Source organism: Pelodiscus sinensis, chromosome 21 (assembly GCF_052426305.1).
Source record: "Pelodiscus sinensis isolate ZL-2025 chromosome 21, ASM5242630v1, whole genome shotgun sequence".
Classification (NCBI taxonomy): domain Eukaryota; kingdom Metazoa; phylum Chordata; order Testudines; family Trionychidae; genus Pelodiscus; species Pelodiscus sinensis.
This window is the reverse complement of record NC_143072.1, coordinates 7,916,747-7,941,373: the sequence shown is the minus strand read 5'-3', so window position 1 is coordinate 7,941,373 and position 24,627 is coordinate 7,916,747. Positions and strand designations below refer to the sequence as shown.

The following is a 24,627-nucleotide window of genomic DNA, read 5'->3' as shown; positions in this document are numbered from 1 at the left end:
CTGACGGTACAGCTGTCTCCTGCACGGCCAGGCTAAGGCTGGGGAGCATACCGGGCCAACGGCTTTCCCAGGGATAGGCCTGAAAGGCAAAATAACCCCCTGTCACAGTCCAGCAGAACTTCCCCACGGCCTAAAGCAGCGAAATCAGAACAGGTCCAATAAAAGCCTCTGACTTACAGCTAGCACCAGTGTCTCTGCAAGGAGAGTGACTCCACTCTTCCTCCTCAGCATTTGCTCTCACTTCCTGTGCTTCCCAACACAGGCGTAAGTCATAGGCTATGGGACCTTCCACACAGCCTCTCCCAGGCTTCCTTCTTGTATCCCTAACCTCATGGCTGCGTCTAGACTGGCATGATTTTGTGGAAATACTTTTAACGGAAAAGTTTTTCCGTTAAAAGTATTCCCGCAAAAGCGCGTCTAGATTGACATGGATGCGTTTGCGCAAAAAATGCTTTTGCGCAAAAGCATCCGTGGGCAGTCTAGACGCAATTTTGCGCAAGAAAGCCCCGATCGCCATTTTAGCCATTGGGGCTTTTTTGCGCAAAACAGTTCTTCCCTGTCTACACTGGCCCTCTTGCACAAGGATTCTTGCACAAGGGGGCCTTTTCCCAAGCGGGAGCGTGAAAGTATTTGCGCAAGAAGCACTGATTTTGTACATTACAAAGTCAGTGCTCTTGTGCAAATTCAAGCGGCCAGTGTAGACACACCCCATGAGTTCTACCTGAGGGAAGGCTGAGGCATTTTTCACGGCTGTGGCCTTTTCCGCAAAGCGGGGAAGCTGTTAATCCGTCTCCCAGCTTGATGGAGTGTGAGGTTCAAACACCCAGTGTAGGCCCAAGCCTTGCTCTGGCCTCCAGTTGTTTTAATGGGGCCCTGTTTGTCTAACAAATCGGGCACTCCAGAGACATTCAGCACAAAGCTCTGGATCAGGATTGTGCAGTGTAGACTGCCTCGGTTTCCTTGTCGTGAGCGATACTAATGAATATGCTGAAGCTGGGCCGCTCTGCCTTTGGCAGGTGGAGTAGTGGTGTGATCATGTACACCCTGCTGGCTGGCTCCCCACCCTTCTGGCACCGGAAGCAGATGCTCATGTTGCGGATGATCATGAGTGGGAATTACCAGTTCAGCTCTCCAGAGTGGGATGATCAGTCAGACACCATCAAAGATCTGGTGAGTACTTACCTGCCCTGGAAGGTATGGGAGAAACAGGGAATATTTCCCAGGCTTTATTAGTGGGGTAGGGTTGCCTAGTGGTTGCAGCAGTAGCATTTGTCTCCTATGACCTGGGCTCTGCTCTTGATTCTGTCCTGTGTGAGCTTGGGTAAGTCACTTAGGCTGTGTCTAGATTGCAGGCTTTTTGTGCAAGAAGCTTTTGTTGGAAGAGATCTTCCACAAAAACTTCTTGCACAAGACCGCGTCCACACTGCAAAGCGCATCGAAAAAGCGATGCACTTTTATGAAAGAAAGAAAGCGTCCAGACTGCATGGATGCTCTCTTGAAAGTAAGCACTGATTGCTATGCACAGAATGGCCACCAGGGCACCTGTGCTTTTTCCTCTTTCCTCTCTCTTCCCCAGCCACACACTTTTTTTGCGAAAGAACTCTCACAAAAAGGCATTCTTCTTCGTAGAAAGAGGAATACCAATTGCACAAAAACCCCTCTGTTCGTTCGATTCTCTTGCGCAAAAACACGCTTGAAGTGGACGCTCCGCGCGTTTTTGTGGAAAAATGGCTGTTTCTCTGCAAAAACTGTGTAGTGGAGACATAGCCTTAGTCTGTGTGTCCCTCCCACCCTTTGCATGCGTCGATGTAAGCTCTTTGGGGTAGGGACTATTTCTTAGAGCATTTGTAAAATGCCTAAATAAATAACTCCCCAAACTCAGGTAGGGCCTCTAGGCTGTACTGTCATACACATAATAAATGACCCTCAAAGCATTTCTAGACACTGCTCTTCTGATACAATCTCGAGTCCTGAGGAGCCAAAGGCAGACAAGAATCCAGTAGTGGGAAAACCGGACAATGCTCCTGGGACTGGTTAACACTAAGGAGAGAGGGGCACAAAATCTGTTTGTGCCTCCCTGCAGATTTCCCGGCTCCTGGTGGTGAATCCTAAGAAGCGCTACACAGCCAACGATGCTCTGGCCCACCCATTCTTCCAGCAGTACATGGTGGAGGAGGTGCGGCACTTCAGCCCGTTCAGGAAATTCAAGGTAACGAGGAGTGGTTTCAGACCCCTCTGTCAGCGCTGACAATAACCTTTCACATATGTTAGAAGCAAGATTTATTCCCGATTCATCATGGTCGATAGCTACTGGGGTTGCCAGATGGTTTCAACAAAGCTACTGGATCTCAGATTGGCTTGGGGGGGGGGGGGGGGGGGAGGGGAATGGCTGCGGGAGGAGCAGGGATGGTTGGAGAGATTAGGAGGGAACCGGCCGGTGGGGAGCAGGACTAGTCGGGAGGGGGTCGGGGAGAGCGGGGTTGGTGAGGAAGATTGGGGGGAAACAGCCAGTAGGAAGCAGGGCTGGGAGGGAGGGAGTCGGGGGGAGCAGGGCTGGCTGGGAGAGACGGGGAGGGACTGGCCAGCGGGGAGCTGGGCTGGCCGGGAAGAGGTCGGGAGGAGTGGGGCTGGCCGGGGGGGAACCGGTCGGCGGGGAGCAGGGCTGGCCGGGAGGAGGTTGGGGGGCTGGCCGGGAGGGCAGCGCAGGAGGGGGACGACTGGCCGGAGGGACGCGGGGCTGGCCCGGACGCGTGCAGATCCTGGGGTGCTGCCTGTCCTGGTGGAGTGCACGGGCGAGTCCGGCCGGATTCCATCCCACCCCAGCCCCACCCTCCTCCCCATTGCGTAGTTGCGTGCTGCCTGGCTGGTAGACACACTCATGCAGCGTGTGCATGTCGACCAGCCAGGCAGTGCACAACTACGTACTGATATGCATGATAATAACAACATTTATTTAAATAGAAAATACCAGACATTTCTATGTCCGGTATTTTCTCCATTTGTTTCCCGGACAGAAAGCTCAAATACCAGACTGTCCGGTTCAAACCCGGACACCTGGCAACCCTAATAGCTACAGCTCTGACTGTTGATGATGATGAAGGATCAGGCTCTTAAAAAAGGGCCCAAACCATAACTATGATGTCAAACTTTGGGACTGAATTTTGTAGATTTTGTAGCACAGGAAAGTAATAGGACTTAAGCAAAATGGGTCTATCCAGTATTGTAGAGACACAACACCCTGCAGATACTTAATACATGACTGGATGGAGCCAGTCTCAAAGCAGTGCCCATGTAGTTTATTTTTGTAAATATCCCATTGGGTTTACCATTGAAATGTTTATTGGCAGAAGGGATTTTACAAGGAAAAGGTGATCTTTGGGTGGACCGGGTAACACAATGACAGATGAGGTTTGGTGTTGATAAATGCAGACAGGGCCGGCCCGAGCCATTTTGGTGCCCCAGGCCCGGGTGTGTGGCACTGCCCCCGGGGCACACGGCACATGCGCTGCCCAGCCCGGCCCAGCTACCGCTGCTGGCGTGTGTGCCGGGCCATGCCGGGCCCCGCGGCTGTCGGGGGAAGGGCGCTGCTGGCCGGCATTGCGGGAGCCAGGCACACGGCACTTGATGGCAGCTGTAAGGGATGCTATGCGCCCCTTACAGCTGCCATCAGGTGCCCCCCATCGGTTGGTGCCCTGGCAGCTGCCCGGCTCGCCCACCCCTCAGTCCAGCCCTGAATGGAGAGAAATGCCCATTGGAGAGCATGATCCTACTACACAGCCAACATGACGGGAGTCTAAAGTAGCTGTTACCATTCAAGAATGAGTTCTTGGAGTTGCTGTGGATGAGTTCTCTGACATCATCCACTAGCGCTGGTCTGCCCTTAGTTCGAAATAACAAGTGGCGCATCCACACTACCAACTCCGTTATTTCAAAATAACGGGCTGGTTATTTCGAATTAACAACTGCTCTGTACAAGGAATTATGCTAATTCTGATGTGTGGATATGCCAGTGCCACTATTTCGAAATAACTATTCCACAGATTAATTCAAACTAATTACTCTTCACTGCTTCCTGGGGCTCTAAATCAAGGTAGCACGTCCACATTAACGGAGCCTGCCTCGGACTCATTTTGTGGACATGCTATTTTGACATTATTATATCAGGAGTTATTATTTTGAAATAATTTCCTAGTGTAGATGTGCCCTAAATGTGCAGCAGTAGTCAAAAAAGCAAACAGAACGTTAGGGACCATTATGAAAGGAATAAATAAGACGATAGCAAATATGTCATTATATAAAACCATGGTATCCCCACAACTTGAATACTGTGTGCATTCCAGTCTCCCCTTCACAAAATGATATATTAAAAATAGGGCTGTCAAGCTATTAAAAAAATTAATCGCAATTAGTTGCACGATTAAAAAAATTAATAATAATTAATTGTGCTGTTAAACAATATAAGAATAATAAGAATACAGCCCTCCCCCCTCCCCCAGAGCCAGGCACCCCCAGCCCCCCTGCTCTAATCCAGTGCCCTGCCCTCCCCCAGAACCAGCCACCCCTCAGCCCCCCTACGCTAACCCAGTGCACCCACCCCTCCCCCAGAGCCAGGGACCCCCAGCCCCCTCACTCCAAACCGATGTCCTCACCCCTCCCGCTGAGCCAGGCACCCCAAGTCGCCACGGCCACATGCTTTTCCCTCCAGGCTCTGGGGTTCACGCACAGAGCGGCCGTGAACGGTCTAGGCACGTGGCTCTGAATGTGCTGCCACCCCGGATTTTGCAGAGCAAAATCCTGGACATTTTTTGCCATTTAAAAAAGCCGGCCGGATAGAGATTTAAGAAGTGAAATTGAGGACGTATATTAACCCTAGATTAATGTGTGTTAATTTTTTTAACATGTTAATTCTGCCCTGTGTTAATCGCAGGCTTTGACACGTGTTAATTGACAGCCGTAATTAAAAATAGAAACATACAGCGAAGGGCAACAAAAATGATTAAGAGTATAAAACTGCTTCCATATGAAGAGAGATTAGAAACACTGGAACTGTTAGGCTTGGAAAAGAGGCTCTTAGAGACTATAAAATCATGAGTGATATAGAGAATGTGGCCAAGGAAGTGTTATTTATCCCTTTACAGAACTTTTGCGCAAAAGGGCCAGTGTAGACAGCTGAGATTTGTTTTGTGCAAAAAAGCCCCGATGGCAAAAATGGCGATTGGGGCTTTTTTGCGCAAAAGCACGTCTAGATTGGCCACGGACGCTTTTCCGCAAAAAAGTGCTTTTGCAGAAAAGCGTCCGTGCCAATCTAGATGCTCTTTTCCGAAAATGCTTTTAACGGAAAAACGTTTTCATTAAAAGCATTTCCGGAAAATCATGCCAGTCTAGACATAGCCCAGGTGTAAAACAAACCAAAGGCAGTAGTTCTTTGCACAATGCACACTTCAGCTGTATTCCTCGCCCTGTATTGTGAAGGGCAGGTTCCAAACGGTTAAGAGCTCAGTTCATGAAAGATAGATTTGTCAATGGTTAGTAGCTGTGATGATGAGGGATGCAACCCCATCAGGGGTGGCCCTAGACGAGCTGCCAGCAACTGGCGCCCTAGGTGAACCAGGCAATCGGCGCCCCTGCCTCCAAACCCCTCCATGATATTGTGCCACCAATTGGCGCCCCATTTAACTTGGCGCCCTAGGCGACCGCCTAGTTCTCCTATATGGACAGGCCGCCCCTGAACTCCATGCTCCAGCTGCTGGGATGGGCCACCTGGATGACAGATCGCTGTGCCCTTCTGTTCATTCGCTTTGCAGCCTTTAGCATTGGCCAGTGTCAGAGGACCAGATGGACCATTGCTTTGACCCACTGAAGCCATTCTTATGTTAATCAATCAGTTTAAATGGCTAGTCCGTGATTAATGTCAGTATTTCAAAGCTCTTGCCTTGCCACGAGAAATGGTTACATTTCATTTCAGGTCATCTGCCTGACGGTGCTTGCATCAGTCCGGATCTACTATCGCTATCGGAATGTCAAACCAGTCACTAGGGAGGTGATGATGCGAGACCCGTACGCTCTGAAACCCATTCGCAAATGGATTGACGCCTGTGCCTTTAGAATCTATGGACATTGGGTGAAGAAAGGAGACGCACAGAACAGAGCGGCCCTGTTTGAGAACACTGCAAAGGTGGTTTTGCTGAGTTTACAAGCTGAGGAAGAGTTATTTTAATTTAGTCCCTGAGTAAAACTGCTTCAGCAACATGCTAGCTGAAGTTTGTAAGAGCTAAGGCTTCAAAACCTTTGTTTCCCTATAAAAATCTCAACAGAAAACAATATTAACCCTGTTAGTGTGCAACCCTGACATCCTCATTTGACCTCAGCCCTTCAAATGACTCCCCTCCACACAAATTTCCACAGCCCCACAGAGCCCCAACAAACTTCAATGAGAGTTTTGCCTGATACCTGTGTAAAGCCTCCACAGATTGGCCCTGCCATACTGATATTCAACTTGACATTCAAGGCCCAGATTTTTAGCCATGGCCTCGAATTTTGCATCTGTAATTGAGTGAGTGTAAATATACTCTCAAAACAGGCAAGTGACCATCTTAAATGCCAGCATTTGTGCCCCAAATCAATTCCACCCAGAGTGAATTGCAGGCACAGAATTGGCCAGCAAGATGAGGTGCTTTTAAAAAAGTATAGAGATGGGGGCCCAAACAAAATCATAGTTCTGGCATTCAGGTCCAGCCTTGGTTCTGAGCATCACAGCTCTGTCCTTTCTGGAATGCAGAGGGAACCAATAGATAAGCAAAGACAATAGACTATATTTAGCATTTCTCCTACAGGACCCCCCCTTGCTTTGGCAGAATGGATCAGCCTCCCCTGAAATGTGGTAACACAAGGATGTAAATGAGCCCACTCATCCCTAGGTGAAATCTTCTGCAGCAGTGGTAGCAGCAATATAGCTTTCCATTATTACCGGTTGCTATAATCAGGCTCATGTCACTCTTGCTGGTGCACCCTGCTTCCAGATAAAGCCTTGGTCCTGTAAGCTAGATGGAGGCAGACCTTTGTACCTGCTCCAGCGTAGTCAGTGAAACACCACGTGGGCACAGACTCAGCCTGGAGGAGAAGCTTGCTGGATTGGGGTCGCAGTGTCTGGCTAAGGTCAGTCTGAGATTTCAAAGCCTCGCTTTTTGCTGGGTGTTGGACATGACCTGGTCAGTGCATTGAATTGTTAGAGGCAAGGCAGCGGCAAAGATCATGAGTTTGTAACACCCTCTAGCACCATCAAGCCAAGTGTGATCACAGCAACTGAGAAGGAGCTAAATTAGCTGGGGAACTGGGTGAAAAACCAGCGACCAGTGTGATGGAATCAGCAAGTCCAGAGAGAGAAGGGGAGAGGCAGAGGGGAACAGGGACAGGGAGCTCCACCACTGGGATGTTTGCAAAATATTACTTACATTCAAAAATGGTCTAGAAATACTTGGTCCTGCCGTGAGGGCGGGGGACTGGACTAGATGGCCTCTCGAGGTCCCTTCGTCCTGTGATGCCATTTACTGAGCTGAAAAACCACACAAAGAAGCTGGGCACACTGTTGTTATAAGGCGGATTTGCTGTTAGAGACCCACGTTTGCAAGCTACTGGGCCCAGCCTTCACCAGCAGGACTTTAAGGTAGGGTGGCCTTATCCCTCATCACTTTTGAAAAATCAAGTCTTTCAAGGCACAATTGCCCCATTTTGGATGCCTTGCTGCAAAGCCTAGATTTCCATCTGTAAAACGAAGCCCATGCTACCGACCTCCTTTGGTAGGTGCTTTGAGATCCACAGGCGAAACGTGCTGTATCAGGGCTAGATTATATAACTCACTGAGCTCTTGCTTCATTAAGTTTTGGGGCTAATATATTTTCTACTCTGCTTTTAAAAAAATCTCCCCCCTTAGCTGTAGTACAACTGACAGTTTAACTCGGGGTTTAATACAAGCTGAGGAAACCTCTGCCTGCTCGTCCACTTAACCCTGGGAAAAAAAAGTTGTGACCAGTGTTCCCTGTAAGCTGAGCGCTTGGGTGGCCACACAGGAGAGATTCAAATGTCACCCAGCTGATTAGCAGGATGCCCACTGCACCCATAACTGGAAGCCTGGGTTTCTACTGGTGGCAGGGGTGGCCCGTGAGCCTAGGCGAGCTAGGCAGCTGCCTAGGGCGCCGCTGGCCTGGGCGCCTGATCTTCACAGCCACTGACGGCCGTGCAGACAGGGGTGCCAATTGCACCGCCCTGCCTAGGGCACCAGCTGCTGCAGCCGGCCTCGGGCTGCTCCTGACTGGTGGTACCCATCCGCATATGCCATAGATCGAAAAAATTAGCAGGAAAAATGAGCTCGTAACAAAATCCCCTCCCTAGCACCTTTTTCAGTCAGAAAATAAGGACCCATTCAAACCCTCAAATATGGAAAGGCTGCCCCATGTGTGAAAACAGCATATTCATGGGCGTGGCTGACTCCTCCCTTTCTCTCAGGGATGGGGTCTATTCTGAAAGGCGACTGGCCTCCCACGTCACATTCTTCTTGGCCAACAGATTCCATTAGTCACCGCTAGCCTCAGTTACCTACGTGAGCTCCAGTGTGACAGACGTGTTTCCAAGGCTTTTCATTTTATGCAGCAATTCATTTTATGCACCTAGCTGAGTTCTGAAACAGTCTTTGAGTGAGGGCCAATGCACATTGCAACTAATATTGACCTCCATACTGCAGGGCTGTGTCTAGACTGGCCACTTTTTCCGGAAAAGCAGCCACTTTTCCGGAAAAACTTGCCAGCTGTCTACACTGGCCGCTTGAATTTCTGCAAAAGCATTGACGATCTCATGTAAGATTGTCAGTGCTTTTGCGGAAATACTATGCTGCTCCCGTTCAGGCAAAAGTCTTTTTCCGAAAAACTTTTGCGCAAAAGGGCCAGTGTAGACAGCAGAGATTTGTTTGCCGCAAAAAAGCCCCAATCGCGAAAAGTGCTTTTGCGGAAAAGCGTCCTGCCAATCTAGACGTGCTTTTCCGAAAATGCTTTTAACGGAAAACTTTTCAGTTAAAAGCATTTCCAGAAAATCGTGCCAGTGTAGACGTAGCCCAGGTGTATTAGGAGACATTGAAAAAGATAGAGGGACTAGTGCACAGACCCTACATTGGTCAAAACGGTCAATGGGTTCAGTTAATTTATTTCTATTTATTTTAGCAGTGCATCTGTCCGGGGTTTTGTAAACTGTTTTCATGTCAATAAACAGGCTTCCTGTTACCTAACTGGTTTGACGTGGCAGTGTTAGGCTGCTGCCTGGTGTATTCTTACTCTCAAGCTAGGTCATAATATTAGGCTGGGGTTTGCAAAGGGGCCTCAGGCATTAGGAGCCCAACGCCAACTTGATATCAACGGGAGTGAGGTGTTCTAACTCCGTTAGCCTGGCCACATTTATAAACCTCGGCCTTATGGCCAAATGCTTGACAGTCACTAAGCAAATCATCCTGCGAATAGCCCCAGGAGGTCACTACATTTTATTAGCCTTGTTTTTGAGGTGGGGAAATTGAAAGAGAGCAGAGGTTGGGGGGCAGATTGTCTTTGACAGAGGCAGGTGCTTTTAAAACAGAAGTTTGATTTAATTCCCATTTTAAAAGCAACAGGACTCACGATGCCTGGGTGTTGCTGAAAACCCCACTAAGCGTCTTCTGCATCTTGGACAAGGTGGCCACCTGGGCTGGGTCTACTCTGCACTTGCTTCTCTGTTTCCCATCCCTGCAGTATGGGGGATGATAGCAACAAGGGGAAAGTGTGTTCAGGGCGCGCCCCACAGCGGTTATTCTTTGCTGAGCGTACAACTTTCTGAGTCTAAGAATGGTGAAGCTCTGGAACAGGTTTCCAAAGGAGATTGTGGAATCCCTCTCACTGGAGGGGTCTAAGAACAGGTTGGACAAAGACTGGTCAAGGATGGCCTAAATTTACATGGCCTGCCTCTCTCCTGGGGACTGGACAGGACGGTCTCTCAAGGTCCCTTCCAGCCCTGTGTGCCTATGATTCCAGACACTGTGTTTGGAACACCACTGGCAGGTGTACACTAGCACTCCTGCCATCACTATCACAAGTGGAGCTGAGCCCGTTGGAGAATCGTAGGGGGAGAGTGCCAGAAGCAAAGCCAGAGCGTGTCTGACCCAGAGTCGGGATTAGAAGTCAGGAGTTTCTGCCTCAGCCCTACCCGTCTCTCGGTTCCCAGCAGGAACAAGTGCAGATCTTGCTAACAGGAGTAGTTCTTACTCCTCTGCAGCCAAGGCCTGCAGTCCTTCAAGTAGAACCCCCAGTTTTTTCCAAAGGAATTTTACCCAAATAAGGGCTAAGCAAAGGCTGGAAAAGTGGATTCATGAGCAGACTCATCCACCGCCCTGGAGCTACTCCTGAGTGTAAGTGTTTGCAGGACTGGGCCCACGCGGATGGCTGGCTGAAGTTGGCTGAAAAGAAAACAGCAGCAGTATCTTAAAAAGTCAAAAGGAATCAAGACAATGACAGAATCACCCTGGGGGTTTAAACCCTCCATTTGAAATGGAACATTAGCCGCAAATGTTTATTTTTAAAACTTGCCAAACTTCAATTCAACGCAGTTGCAGGGAATCACCGGTGTCTCCACAGGAGAAAATGTCTCAGGGCCATTCTGATAAGTGATTTCATCACAGCTCTGTTTTATGCTCAGTTTTCCTGGTTTTCTGACTTGGGATGTTGGCAGCACAGCGGAAACTCAGGTTGTCCGAGGCAGAGTCTGGCGTGTTTCCCATCCTAGGACAGGACAAAACCAACCAAACATACAAACAAAAACACCCAACACCCAACTCCAGTCAGTGGCATAGAATCCTAGGGCTGGAAGAGACCTCAGGAGGTCATTGAGTCCAGCCCCCTGCCCAAAGCAGGACCAACCCAACTAAATCCAGCCAGGGATTTGTCAAATCGGGACTTAAACACCTCTAGGGATGGAGATTCCACCACCACCCTAGGGAACCCACCCCAGTGCTTCACCATCCTCCTAGTGAAATAGTTTTTCCTAATATCCAACCTGGACCTCCCCCACTGTAACTTGAGACCATTGCTCCTTGTTCTGCCATCTGTCACTACTGAGAACAGCGTCTCTCCATCCTCTTTGGAACCCCCTTCAGGGAGTTGAAGGCTGCTATCAAATCCCCCCTCGCTCTTTGCTTCTGCAGACTAAATAAGACCAAATCCCTCAGCTTCTCCTCATAGGTCATGTGCTCCAGCCCCCTGATCATTTTGGTCACCCTCTGCTGGACCCTCTCCAATGCGTCCACATCCTTTGTATAGTGGGGGGCCTAGAACTGGACACAATACTCCAGATGTAGCCTCACTAGTGCCGAATAAAGGGGAATAATCACTTCTCTGGATCTGCTGGCAATGCTCCTCCTAATGCACCCTAATATGCCATTAGCCTTCTTGGCTACAAGGGCGCACTGACTCATATCCAGCTTCTCATCCACTGTAACCCCCACGTCCTTTTCTGCAGAACTGCTACTTAGCCAGTTGGTCCCCAGCCTGTAACAATACTTGGGATTCTTCCGTCCCAAGTGCAGGACTCTGTACTTGTCCTTGTTGAACCTCATCAGATTTCTTCTAATCTGTTCAGATCACTCTGGACCCCTATAGCTACCCTCCAACGTATCTACCTCTCCCCGTAGCTTTAGTGTCATTCGCAAATTTGCTGAGGGTGCAATCCATCCCCTCATCCAGGTCATTAATGAAGATGATGAATAAAACTGGCCCCAGAACCGATCCTTGGGACACTCTACTTGAAACCGACTGCCAACCAGACATTGAGCCATTGATTGGGCCCGACAGTCTAGCCAGCTTCCTATCCACCGTACAGTCCATTTATCCAATCCACATTCCCTTAACTTGCTGGAACATTGTGGGAGACCGTATCAACAGCTTTGCTAAAGTCAAGGTACATCACATCCACTGACTTCCCCATGTCCACAGAGCCAGTTACCTCAGCATAGAAGGCAATCAGATTGGTCAGGCTGACTTGCCCTTGGTGAATCCATGGTGACTGTTCTTGATCACTTTCCCCTCTTGTATCAAAATGAAAAGGAATCAAAATGGATTCCTTGAGGATCCCCTCCATGAGTTTTCCGGAGGTGAGGCTGACTGGTCTGTAGTTTCCTGGATTATCCTTCTTCCCTTTTTTAAAGATGAGCACTACAATTGCCCTTTTCCAATCATCTGGGATCTCTCCCAATCTCCATGGGTTAATTTGGTTGGAGTGGTCCTGCCTAGGTCAAGGGGCTGGACTTGATGACCTTCTGAGGTCTCGTCCAGCTCTATGGTTCTATGCAATTTACATAATCACTGACAAAAATGAGAATTTGTTTATATGATTTAAAACAAATGAACATTATTTCCTGCCATGACATTTTACTGTTACCATTTCTATCCTTATCAGTGGTTTCCCCTTCCCTCTCATAGCTGTACTGGCTCTCATGCCCTAGCTGCCATCCGGCGTTCATTCTAGAGTTGGCTACTGTCCATATAGAATTTGAGAAGTATTTGGGGGATTTATTATTAATAATAACGTAACCTTCATATTAGTTAAAAGTAAATAATTATTAAATAGCAAAAATCAAGTAGATTTATTCTAAATCATTTGCTATGTAAGAAAGTTTATGTTACTCTAAGCCCTCTAAAGTGGTGCAAAATAGCACTTGGGCACAGCAGTAAGTCAACCTACCTAGTAGTGACATGAGCTTTGTGATTGGCTGATCCATCTACTGTGTCAATCCAGGACGCACCTCGCAGGACATGCATTTTCTGACCACGCTGCCTTGACGCAGGTCCATGAGGTTGATACTCTGATGCAGTCCATTCCCAGGTGTTCCCTAACAGGTCATAGAGTCCTGAGACACAGAAATTGCTCATCAGGATCCATTGGAGGACGTGATACTGTCAATACAAAGCCCTTTTGGAAGCATTTTGGTGCATCAGAAGGGGATGGTCTAATGGCGACAGCAAGTAACCAGGAATCAGAAGCTCTAGGTTTTATTCACAGCTCTAAGACGCACCCACCGTGACCTCGGGCAGATCACTAAACTTCACAGTGACTATTGGTTTGTGGGGCAATAGCACCTGCTTACTTCAAACGGGCATTGTGAAGCTTAATTAGATAATATTAATGAAGTGCTTTGAGATTCTCAGATGAAAGGGCAAAAAGTCATCAGGTATCATTACTATAAATCATTGCATGCAATGTCATGCTTGTCATGTCAAAGCGTGTCATGTCAGCCAATTTAACAGCATTCAGAAATATGAGTGTTCCCAGCGGTATCACATCTAGATGCCAGGGAACTCGAGGTCGGCTTAGGTTTTAAATTCCACTCACAATCTTTGATTATTTCTAAACTGAAATTAACCAAAGAATTCATTTGCAAATTGGAGCAAAGGCACCTCCTAGTCCATACCATAGCTGTTCTGAGGCGGGAATGCTTTCACTGGGGAAATACCATGGTAACCATCCTCGGCCGTATCAACCATTGGGAAGACTCCCTGTGTGAAGAGAGGATTGTAGGCTAAGAAAAAAACCAACAACCTAACAAACCTCCCCCAGGATGGTATAGAAAGGCGCAAACTGGCTTGTACTTTGCAAAACCTCCTCATGCTTAGAATAACGGAAAGGTGTCTAACTGTCGTAAACGATACAAGGTGACAATACTTCGATATGACAAAGCACTAGCTCAACCAGTGCAAGGGCTGAAGAGGGAGATGCCTCCCCTATGGGTGCGTCTACACTGCAGGGTTTAACTCAAAATAAGCTACACACATTGAGTGTAGCTTATTTCGAACTACAGGCAGTCCCCGGGTTACGTACAAGATAGGGACTGTAGGTTTGTTCTTAAGTTGAATCTGTATGTAAGTCGGAACTGGTGTCCAGATTCAGCCGCTGCTGAAACTGATCAGTTTCAACAGCGGCTGAATCTGGATGCCAGTTCTGACTTAAATACAGATTCAACTTAGGAACCCCAGGCATCCCCAAGTCAGCTGCTGCTGAAACTGATCAGCAGCTGATTCCAGGAAGCCCGGGGCAGGGGCTTCCTGTAGTCAGCCACTGGTCAGTTTCAGCAGCGGCTGACTTGGGGACGCCTGGGGCAGAGCAGCGGGGGTGCTGCCGGGTTGGTCCAGTAGCGCCAGGGAACGGTGCTGTGGGACCAACCGGCAGCGCCCCATCTGCTCTACCACAGGCCCGGGACTTTGCTCCCCGTGTCCCTGGTCTGCTGGGGGGGGGGCACTACCTGCGCCCCCCCCCCAGCAGACCAGGGACACGGGGAGCAAAGCCGCAGCGGCAAAGCCTCAGAGGCGCGGGACCCCTCTGCCTCCCCGGCTTTGCTCCAGGTGTCCCTGGTCTGCTGGAGACAGTCCCCAGCAGACCAGGGGCACCCGGAGCAGCTTTTCTCGCCCCGGAGGTCGAGGTGGTGGGACCGCTGTGCTCTGGGCGGTCCCGCTGCCTGCGAGCTCCGGGGCGAGAAAGCCCCATTCGTAAGTGCGGATCCGACATAAGGCGGATCCGTGTAACTCGGGGACTGCCTGTAGCTATTTTGAAATAGGGAGCGTCTAACACAGCACTTATTTCGAAACAGAGCACTTCACCGGCTTCCATTACTCCTTGTACAATGAAGGTTTCAGGGGCCGGAGTAAGAAGTCCTCCAACTTGACAGTATTTTGACATTATTTCGAAATACTTAGTCCACATCTACACAGCAGGCATTTATTTCAAAATCATGTTGCTGTGTAGACGTACCCATGCATGAAACTCTGAATCAAAACAGCCCCACATGCTGAGGAATCTGGAGTCCCACATTGAGGGTGTGGTGAGAGTGTTGATTTGCAGGGATATTTTAAAGGACATTACCTTTACATTCTAAATCCTGGAGGTGGGGGGGGGGAAGAGAGTCAAAATGTGGCAAATTTAACAACTGACCTGACAGCCCTACCAGCTGATTTTCACTATCTTGAAGATCAATCAGTACGATTTACTAGCTAACCACTCCCTTGGGCCACTTTAGGACATCTTTCTTCATCAGTAAGCCATCAGCACAACTCATCACAGACATGATGGTATTAAGACCCTACCTGCCAGAGATTCGTACGATTTGGTTGAAACTTGTTCCCCCAGGGATAAACTCTGTCTGTCAAAAAAGAAGAGGTGAGAACAATTATTTTCTTCCTGATGGGACAGGACACCAGTAGATTTACCCTCTCACTGCTGTATAGGGACCAGTGATGTTCAACATATGCATGAATAAACTGGCAAAAGGGATAAACAATGAGATGGTAAAATTTTGCAGACTATACAAAATTGCTCCAGAGATAAACAACTTTGAAAACATCCACTCAATGTACAGCTCCTGTCCAAAATGCTAACAGAATAAGAAGAACCATTGGGAAAGGAATAGATGACAAGACGGGAAATATTATAGCAGCACTATATTGTTGTGTTGTGATATTGTGAAGACCAGGACTTCAACAGGGTTCAAAAAAGAACTAGATAAAATCCATGGAAGTTAGGTCCATTAATACTTATTAGTGAGGATGGGTAGGGATGGTGTCCCTGACCTCTATTTGTCAGGGGCTGGAAATGGATGACAGGAAAGGGATCACTCGATGGTGACCTGTTCTGTCCACTCTCTCTGGGACATCTGGCATTGGCCACTGTGGCCAGAGAGGATATTGGGCTGGATGGACCTTTGGTCTGTCAGTATGGCTGTTCTGATGCTCACTACACGCAGTCCCCGGGTTACGTACAAGATAGGGACTGTAGGTTTGTTCTTAAGTTGAATTTGTATGTAAGTCGGAACTGGTACATATTGTAGGGGAAACTCTAGCCAAACATTTCTCCAGAGCTCAGTTTTATTCTCCCACGCGTCTCTTCCCTCAGTCCTTTATTCTTAAGCTGAGATGTCTGCTGAGAAAAGCCGCTCCGCGTCTCCCTGCTCTGCTGGGGGGGGGGGGGGGGCGCTGCTAGCTTCGCGTCTCCCTGGTCTGCGGGGGGGAAGCAGCTAGTGTGGGGTTGCCTCACCCCGTTTGTAAGTAGGGATCCGATGTAAGTCAGATCCATGTAACCCAGGGACTGCCTGTATATAATTTTGGTCACCCCATGTCAAAAAAGATACATTAAGGTTGGAAAAAGTACAGAGAAGGGCAACAGAAATAGTTCGGGGGTAGAACGACTGCCATCTGAGGAGAGATTAAAGAGACTGGGACTATTCAGCTTGGAAAGGAGGACACCAAGGGGGGGGGAAGATAAAAGTCTATAAAATCATCACTGGGGAGGAGAAAGTAAACAAGGAAGCCAAGAAACCTCTGACTGCTAGAAGCTGGGGATGGATTACAAGGGACAGATCTCTTGATAAATTCCCCTGTTCTGTGCATTCCTCTGAAGCATCTGGCAACAGCCACTGTGGGAAGACCGGACACTGGGCTACATGGACCATTCATCTGACCCTGTCTGGACACTGTTATGCTTAGAAGGAAGCCATGTGTTGATTTTCAAAAACAACATTTTAATTCTAAAGGACACAGTGCTCAGCCGGGAGGGCAGCCAGTGCCTGGAACTGCCTGTCATCAGCACTTCTGATTACCTCTCCTTTCACCAGTGACTCTGGCAGGGATTTTCAAAGGCGCCTAAGAGACTTAGGCACCCACAGCCTACTAAACCTGAATGGGAGACATGAACATCCGGCTCCCTCAGCCTCCTTTGAAAAAAATCACATAATCCGTAGCCTAGTGATTTCCATACATGGGGGTCAATTCATCCACCACTGACATGTGGCTGCCTCTGGAGTAGAACACTGCTGGCCATCAGCTCCATGGGCTATGGATCGCCATTCTCGGACAATGGGAGCAGCAGGAAGCAACGTCCCAGCCTGCACTGCTTCCCACGGCGCCCATTGGCCAGGAACGGTAATCCCATGGCCATTACCACGGGATTACCGTTCCTGGCCAATGGGAGCTGCAGGAAGCAACGTCCCAGTCTGCACTGCTTCCCATGGCGCCCATTGGCCATTACCACGGGATTACCGTTCCTGGCCAATGGGAGCTGCAGGAAGCAACGTCCCAGTCTGCACTGCTTCCCATGGCGCCCATTGGCCATTACCATGGGATTACCGTTCCTGGCCAATGGGAGCTGCAAGCAGTTGTAACTGCAGACACGCAGGTAAATAAACTGCTGGTGGTTCGTCAGGGGAGAACCACCTCCAGCTTGCCCACCCCCAGCTAGTCTGACTTCCACTGTCTGCAGAGAGCAGTACCCCGAGAGAGGGGAAGGCAGACCTTGAGTCCAGTAGGATTTCATTAGTTAGGAATGCAAGACCTCTCCTGGGTCATCAAGTCCCATCCCCCACCATTACAGGCCATCCCGTCATAGAATCAATTACGATTATTGGATGGATTAGTTTGGTTTCAAAGTGATCAAATCCAAGAGTCTTTCTTACATACTCTCTAGTCCTCCCCTTGCAGCGAATTCCCACTCCTCCTCAGTAGGCAACCTCTTCCCTCTCCACTTGCAGTACGCCTGGGCATCATTCCAGCTCACATGGAGCACAGGGTAGTCCAGCTTGGTTTTTATCCCAGACCCTGGACCTGCTGGCTGAGGAGAATTTCATGTAACAAGTTTTCATTGAGCCATAATAATTTCATGTAAAATAAACCCAACAACAGGGAACAGAGCAGTGACGGGCAACCTAGGCTAGGGAACGGGCCGCAAGACTGTCATAACCAAGATGGTCTCCTGGGACAGGGTAGTTTCGCTCACTGCGCTTGTGTACCTAGAATTTGCAGGTACACAAGCTGAACTCTAGCAGAGCTTTGGCTGCAGAGGGAGCACACGGCTCTCACAACGCTGTGTGCAATCAGCATGCACCTCACTTCAGGTGCCCTTGCTGTGTGTGTGTGTGTGTGTGTGTGTGTGTGTGTGTCACTTTAGCAATATCGGTAGAAAAACGATGCAGATGGAAATCAGCGCACTCTGGCAGCCCTGTGCATGGGTAATAGTTAGCAAAGTGTCTTGTGGGCCACACATAGAACCCTGCTAGGCTGCAGGTTGCTCACCACTGGTGTAGGCCTATGATTAGACACATCATCGCTGTTTGGGCTCCATATGAGCATCCACCCCCTACTTGGCTCTGCCTATCTGTAAGGCACTGAAATATACAAGAATGTACACTTTAGGTGCTTCTACACATGGGATATAGGTATAGATCAATGGCTTGTTAGCTCGGGTGGCAACACCTTTCAAATCTATGCGTGGAAGAAAAATCTGGGGACACAATTTTTAACACCAACAACGTTCTCTAGTCCAAAACAACTTTCTGGATGGAGGGAGGGTACAAATGATAAATATTAAGCTGAGACAGTCTATGGCAGAGCAAGGAATTGACCCCAAGTCTCTCAAGTCCTGGGCTAGTGTCCAAAACACTGGCCCAGCTGCCTCACATGGGGGTATAAGAGATCATACCTTGAACGTTCATATGCTTTCTTACATGGTACAAGGTATACTGCCTTTGAGTCCCTGGTAGAAATCAGTCTAATTAAAGCTGGAGGATCTGTAGCTGCCTCAGGTAAGGACAGAACTTCAGAGACTTATCTAACACAGAGACCCCATTTCTATCTATTCTGCCAGGAGGCCTGGCTGATAGTGGAATTTATTCCCGACACTATGATCTCAAACGGGTCTGCAGATCACTTGTAGCCCCTGGCAGAGCTGCTCCACTCATAGTGCTCCCTAAATACCTCGACAGAGAAGCAGAATGGATGAGAGTAGTGATTAGTCAGGAGGGCAGCCAGTGCCCCAAATTGCATCGAATTACTAGTCCTTTTTGCCAGTTACTCTCGTAGAGATTTTCAACAGACTATGGGAATTAGGCACCCGTAGCTTATTAATGGGAGATATGAACATCTAGTTCCCGTAGACTCCTTTGAAAATCACAGCCTCTGCACTTAGCCCTCAGTTTCCTCCTCCTATGCAAGAGGAATTGCTTACAGTGTAATCAAAGCCATGTCTTCTCCCCACCCTAAGCAGACCATCTCTGAAGCTATATCAGATGGGAGTTTCGCCCCTTCGAAGGACTGCTCACCTGTCGCCAAAATGCCTTGTCAATTGGCAACCACCAAGGGGCAGACTGGGAAAAAGAAGAGAGCCAAGATTAAAACACAGTTCTGTCGTCTAACTGGCCCCAAGCCTGACTCTTGGCGCTTCGCCCATTTTGCAGCATGGTTTTGAGTTTGGATAGTTAGACTCCTGGAAGGGGCGGGGCCTCAGGTGCCAGGGGCAGGGCTGGGAACAGACAGCTGTCAGAAGCACACAGCGCCCCGCCTCCCCCCGCCCTTAGAGCTGCCTAAAGTGTCCCTGAGAGGTGGCGCATGAGCTTTCTAAAGGCTTGCATCCCGTCTTCTGGGTTAGCACCTGCTTTCTTCACAAGGACACAGGTAACGGCAAACATTTCAGGGAAGCTACAGAACTGAATTTCAATGGACAAGTTGGACTCCTATGACAGAAATCTAAACGAGGACATTGGAAGGATGGCCTGCTACTGTCCACATCCTAATGACATAAAAAACCAAACAAAGGGCACCTAGAGGGGGTGCTAAGTATTCTTATCAGCTTCATTTATAGCATGGACTCACATCGACAATCTTTCCCCTTTTGTTCTTTTTCCTCCTCTTCCCTCCCCCATCTCCTCTCTGTGCTATTTACTTGAAAACTGGACCACTTAAACACCAGTCATCAGAAGAAGCGGGTTCTGCCCACGAAAGCTCATGATACCATCAACATGTTTTGTTAGTCTCTAAGGTGCTGCTAGACTATTAGTTGTTTAAGTTATTTCAGGAATGGGTCTGCTTGTATTTAGTCCACCATCCTGACATCCCTGAGATCTGAGGACAAACACCATGGATATTTTTTCACCATCATGAATCTACCCCATAACATGTGGGTCATGTCACTTTCCACACTCCAAAAAGACTTCACCTCCAGTTTTTGGGTCACTTTTTTTTTCAGCTCTTCGGATACAAAATCCTCAAAGACAAAGCTCCAGCCGAAGGCTTCTGCTTCCGTTTTGTATTTCTTTTCTCGAACAAACTCCCTGGTGAAAACAAGTCGGAAATAGGTGTGTGGGTACCAATTCCACAAAGGGAACATCTGTAAAATTTCATGATCCCAATGCACTATAAGTTGATAAAAGTAAAGGTAATTTATAAGAGCTACTCACACCATTTATAATCTATTGAGCCCCTCTACAGACAGCCAAATTCATCCCTGGTGTAAATCCAATCAGCTCAGTGGAATTAGGTTTAGAGATGAAACTGGCCCAGTTTGTATCACTTGCATGAAATGGCTATACCGATGTGAATTTTTTTATGAGTTTCTTTAGATTTAGTAAAAACTAAAACAACCCAAAAAGCAAACCAAGCCAGCAGAGTTACTAGACGTGCCCATTGGAAGCTTGGGAGCACTTTGCAAAAATTCACATTGAGCAACAAACAAAAACAAAAAATCACATGGACGCACTTAATTCGACTGCTGTTACAATCCAGTCTGTCCCCAAAATTTATCCAGTGCACCAAATAACCCTCCTCCCAACATAGCTGAGAATCAAGATGAGCATCAGGATATCGGAGTCATCTCCACGGCAAGATAGGACAGTCCCTCCAGTGCATTTTTAGTGCTTTGTACAATCCTCAAAATGTCATAGGGAGCAACTGAGTATTAACAGAGAGGCATCTAGAGTCTGTTTTAGAGATGGCCCAATTTCTAGGATTGTGCATTCTGAAGAGTAACATATATCAATGGGAAAATTGAATATTTATCCTCTAATTGCAATCTACTGCAGTTTCATAACAGAGCAACAAAGCAAAGTATTTACAAATTAAGTACAAAATAGAATATGATGCTTTGGTGTGAACAGCTTAGAAAGGACCTGTCTGCTACCTAACATAGCCCCAAGTGGGTTTTCTGTTTATCATTTCATATCAAAAGAAACACGACTGGTCTTCCAGAGTGTTTGAAAAGAGTTTGTAATGCAAACTGCTGGAGTAAAATGTTAACATCCTTCTGCAGTGATCCCCGGATTGAGAGCAGGACTTTGAAATATTCCAGAAATTTTGAGTGATCCTGAATAGGGTGAGATTTTCAACCTGAAAAATTCAATTGTTTTCTTTACCCCACAGAACAAGTGCAGCACTGGCCAATGTACCTTCTCTCCAACCTGATGGCATCACCTCTAGGCTCTATAGATTAGTTTTGTTTCTATGATCAGTCATTGGCCTCTCTGCTCAGTCTGCCAACAAAGGTAAACCCAGCAAAGATTGTTTCAGTCACTACCCTGACCAATAATACACCGGTGAAAGTCTCCATTTCCCTGTACTATCTACCCCCTGCAAACTAAGCAAATGCTGAGTAGGGGCCTTACCTGAAATCCCTGTTGGTAACAGGATATTTGTCGATAGAAAATGACTTCACTGTCATGTCCTGGTGAGACCCTTCATTTTTACCATCAGATGAATCCGTTCCCATTGGGAAATGCCCCAAAGGCAGTTGTACCATGTGTCCAGCATCTTCAAAAGCTATGAAAGATGTTATGATCTACTATAACGTGAATGAGTAACAATGAAACCTTGGAGCATGGACATTCTTTGCTAGAGATATGTCCGCATGCAGTGGAAGGGGGAAAGAGAGGGTTAATAATATCACCTAGCACCTAAACTGCACTTTATATCTTGCAGAGTATACACTAAGTTTTTTTCTGGTATAAAGCCATTGAAATCAGTGAAATTATCCCTGAGGAAAATTTAGCTCATTCACTAATTCTCTCTATTCTCCTAGGAAGAAAATAAACATGCATTTTTATCCCCATTTTACAGGTGTGGTAAGTGAGGCAGAAATGCTGAATAACATAAGTCACAGGGGATAAAAGAGTCTTAACTCTACTGCTTTTTAATATGCTACAAAACCACTATTGCTAAAAACACTGATATTTGAAAGACAGTCTCTCTAACGAGGGACTGATTAAACACAAAGGAATTGGATAACAGCACCCCCTCGGCCCATACAGCCTGAATCTCCCCCTATCTATGCTGGGAAGGGGTCACTGAGGACAACAGCAACTCAGTCTGTTGCTTTAGATCAGATTCTATGTTGTTCAATGGCAATTTATACACAGTGAGGCATTCCTAGGTATCAGTGAGTTGCGAGATTTAGTATTCATCGAGTCTCGCTCATCAATTTTTACATAAAGGAATTCAGCACACTAGGGGACTCCTTTGAAAGTATTAAGATCAGTCACTTTTCAGTTGCATCGAATGACCCAGGACTCACTAGTGAAACTTCTGAAAGGAGTAGCTCCAGCCCCAAGATAAATACGGTGTTAACATATTTAGAAATGACCTAATAAGTCTTTGGAGAAGAGGAAAATACTCAGGGTGGGGAAGTTACCAGCCATTTAGAGCTAGGAAATATGGGGAGGAAGGGATGAGTAGAAAGGGAATGCCCCTAGCTTCCCACTGGGCCATGCCATAGATATGATGGTTCTGCCTTCTGCTTACATTTTACCAGTGAAGGCATGGAGCACTCATCTGACTTTCCAAAAGTTGGAGCGGGGGGAGGGGAGAGAGGTGCTGTTATCTTTTTATATGTTGAAAAGAGTTTAAGAGTTTGATGCTTATTCCTTCAAACATATCTATAGGGAGCAGACAGGCCCTTCCTCCCTTATATTCCGGCACTTGAGGATTTATTTTAGGACAAAATGCAGGACTATGTAGCACTTTAAAGACTGGCAAGATGGTTTATTTGTTAGTCTTTAGAGTGCTACATAGTCCTGTATTTTGCTTCAGCTACACCAGACTAACACGGCTACATCTCTATCACTATTTTAGGGCAGTATTTCAAGTCTCTTTTTGGGAGAGGAAGGATTTCAGGGACTATGCTTCTTTGAAATGAGTTCTGGTTAATGCAGCCCCTGAAGGAAAAGGAAAGTCACTGGGGGGGGGAGGGGGAGAAGAGTGGGACAGGCAGCACTTCTTTTAAAGTTCTGCTGCACTGAAAGTGTAAAGAGCACAGGAGATGGAAAGGAAAGGTGGAGCAAGACATGCTTGAACTCACCTTGAGAACTGTAGCTGCTCCCTACCACACAGACGCCTAACAGGAGAGCCAGCCACACTCTCCCAGCAGAGGTGTACAGTTGCATTGGGGACAGGACTAGATTAACTGAAGGAGGTGGAAAGCCCATGACCCAGAAGAGCTGGGTACTTGGCTGAAATGCTTCCGGGAACCCCAGCATGAGTCTCCACCCCCCTGCAGGGAACTGAAAGCAAGGAAGTGATGAAAGGGGAGGAGTATAACGATGCACAAACAGCAGGACAGAAGCTGAGGCCTGGATGCAATGTACAGATGGGGTCTTCAGTCGTATTTGAGCCATAAGCAAATGCTGGGAAAATGCTTCAGATGCTGAATTTTTTCCTTTTAACATTGTTACACAACTCTTAAGACCCCTTTTGTTGAGGTAAAATGTCTCCCCTTCTCCTGCCTCCCAACCCCCACCAGAAAGCCAAAACCTCAAAGCTTATTTTAGACACTTACCAACCCTTCATACGACCAAGTTCATGGTTTCTATTATAGAGATACCATTTTCCTGCTTTTGCAGGGGTTTGCATTAGTGACCAAACAATTTTAAAAAAAGGGCAGGGGCTGCAACTGTAGGTCAGCAGAGTCATATGGATGGGTAGATTTCCTCGCCCCCCTCCCCCCGCTTGTATTATGTCCCTTTAAATGGGGAAAGGGATTGTGACCACACATGCCCAAGTCAAGAGCAGGTGAAGTTTCAAGCTGAAGATATGTAGGAGTCTCCCTGGAGGAATATCTTGAACCTACAAGACCTCAGGTAGCCATGCGGCTGTAACATCACTAGATATTGTTTCAGAATTTTGTTTTTACTCAGTAGGCCTTGGACTGTATTCCTGTTTACCCACACACAATTTGGGAGAGCTGGGTGCACAGGAATCATAAGACTCTACGCCAGGCATGTCCAAATTGCGGCCCGTGTTCCGGTTTAATACGGCCCCACAGGTAATTTGGCAATATCTATCTTTTATGGCCCCCAACGAATCCATATGTATTGAGATGAATACATTGTAAAATCTCAGTTAATGTCAGTTGGTCTAAATCAGTTATAAATATATTTGGACATAACATGTATACTTGGGTGTTATGTTCCTGTTCATATTTTTTGAACTTAAAAGTTGACAGACAACCTTTATTACCAATAATATGTAATGGACTTTACAAAGTTCCTGACATATAGTTCAGCTTCCTGGATTTTTTTTTCATCTGGCCTTCAGATATAAAAGGCAGAGTGATTTAACACCTGTTTAGATTTGTCATCCATGTGACGAAATGAAAAGTATGCCGTTTGCAATAAACTTTGCATAAAATAGTTAATTTGCATTTAATTTTAATGGTTCAAAGAATGTCAGGCAAAATGGTCGGCCCTCACGCATGTTCACTTCATCAAATCTGGCCCTCTTGGAAAAAAGTTTGGGCACCCCTGCTCTAGGCCCATATAAGAAA

The 24,627-nt window shown here is 47.4% G+C and overlaps 2 protein-coding genes across 3 annotated transcripts in view; one reads left to right on the top strand and one right to left on the bottom strand.

Annotated features, from left to right (window-relative positions):
• Positions 1 to 10,418, top strand: part of PHKG1 (phosphorylase kinase catalytic subunit gamma 1) — a 35,471-nt gene extending 25,053 nt beyond the window's left edge. For both annotated transcript variants that reach the window (XM_006113099.5, XM_006113098.5), the window contains exons 8-10: positions 1,017 to 1,170; positions 2,084 to 2,209; positions 5,966 to 10,418. In XM_006113099.5, the coding sequence (XP_006113161.1) occupies positions 1,017 to 1,170; positions 2,084 to 2,209; positions 5,966 to 6,217 (532 nt within the window). In that variant the 3' untranslated portion in view covers positions 6,218 to 10,418. The remainder of the gene's footprint in view (positions 1 to 1,016; positions 1,171 to 2,083; positions 2,210 to 5,965) is intronic.
• A 142-nt stretch (positions 10,419 to 10,560) lies between these two features.
• Positions 10,561 to 23,327, bottom strand: SUMF2 (sulfatase modifying factor 2). The gene is made up of 9 exons (XM_006113100.5): positions 23,164 to 23,327; positions 21,476 to 21,629; positions 20,035 to 20,149; positions 19,142 to 19,186; positions 17,505 to 17,655; positions 15,141 to 15,196; positions 13,475 to 13,559; positions 12,748 to 12,913; positions 10,561 to 10,790 (listed from the first exon to the last, which is right to left on the bottom strand). The coding sequence occupies exons 1-9, from the start codon at positions 23,288 to 23,290 to the stop codon at positions 10,685 to 10,687; spliced, it is 1,005 nt and encodes a 334-aa protein (XP_006113162.3). The 5' UTR covers positions 23,291 to 23,327; the 3' UTR covers positions 10,561 to 10,684.
• Between the last annotated feature and the right edge of the window lie 1,300 nt (positions 23,328 to 24,627).

Excerpts from the sequence above, each read along its gene's own strand:
- SUMF2 (XM_006113100.5), bottom strand. The coding sequence starts at position 23,290 with ATGGGCTTTCCACCTCCTTCAGTTAATCTAGTCCTGTCCCCAATGCAA. Across the intron at positions 19,187-20,034 it reads AAGTGACCCAAAAACTGGAG|TCTGCCCCTTGGTGGTTGCC; the intron begins GTGAAGTCTTTT and ends TCTTTTTCCCAG. Across the intron at positions 13,560-15,140 it reads ATCGTACGAATCTCTGGCAG|GGAGTCTTCCCAATGGTTGA; the intron begins GTAGGGTCTTAA and ends CTCTTCACACAG.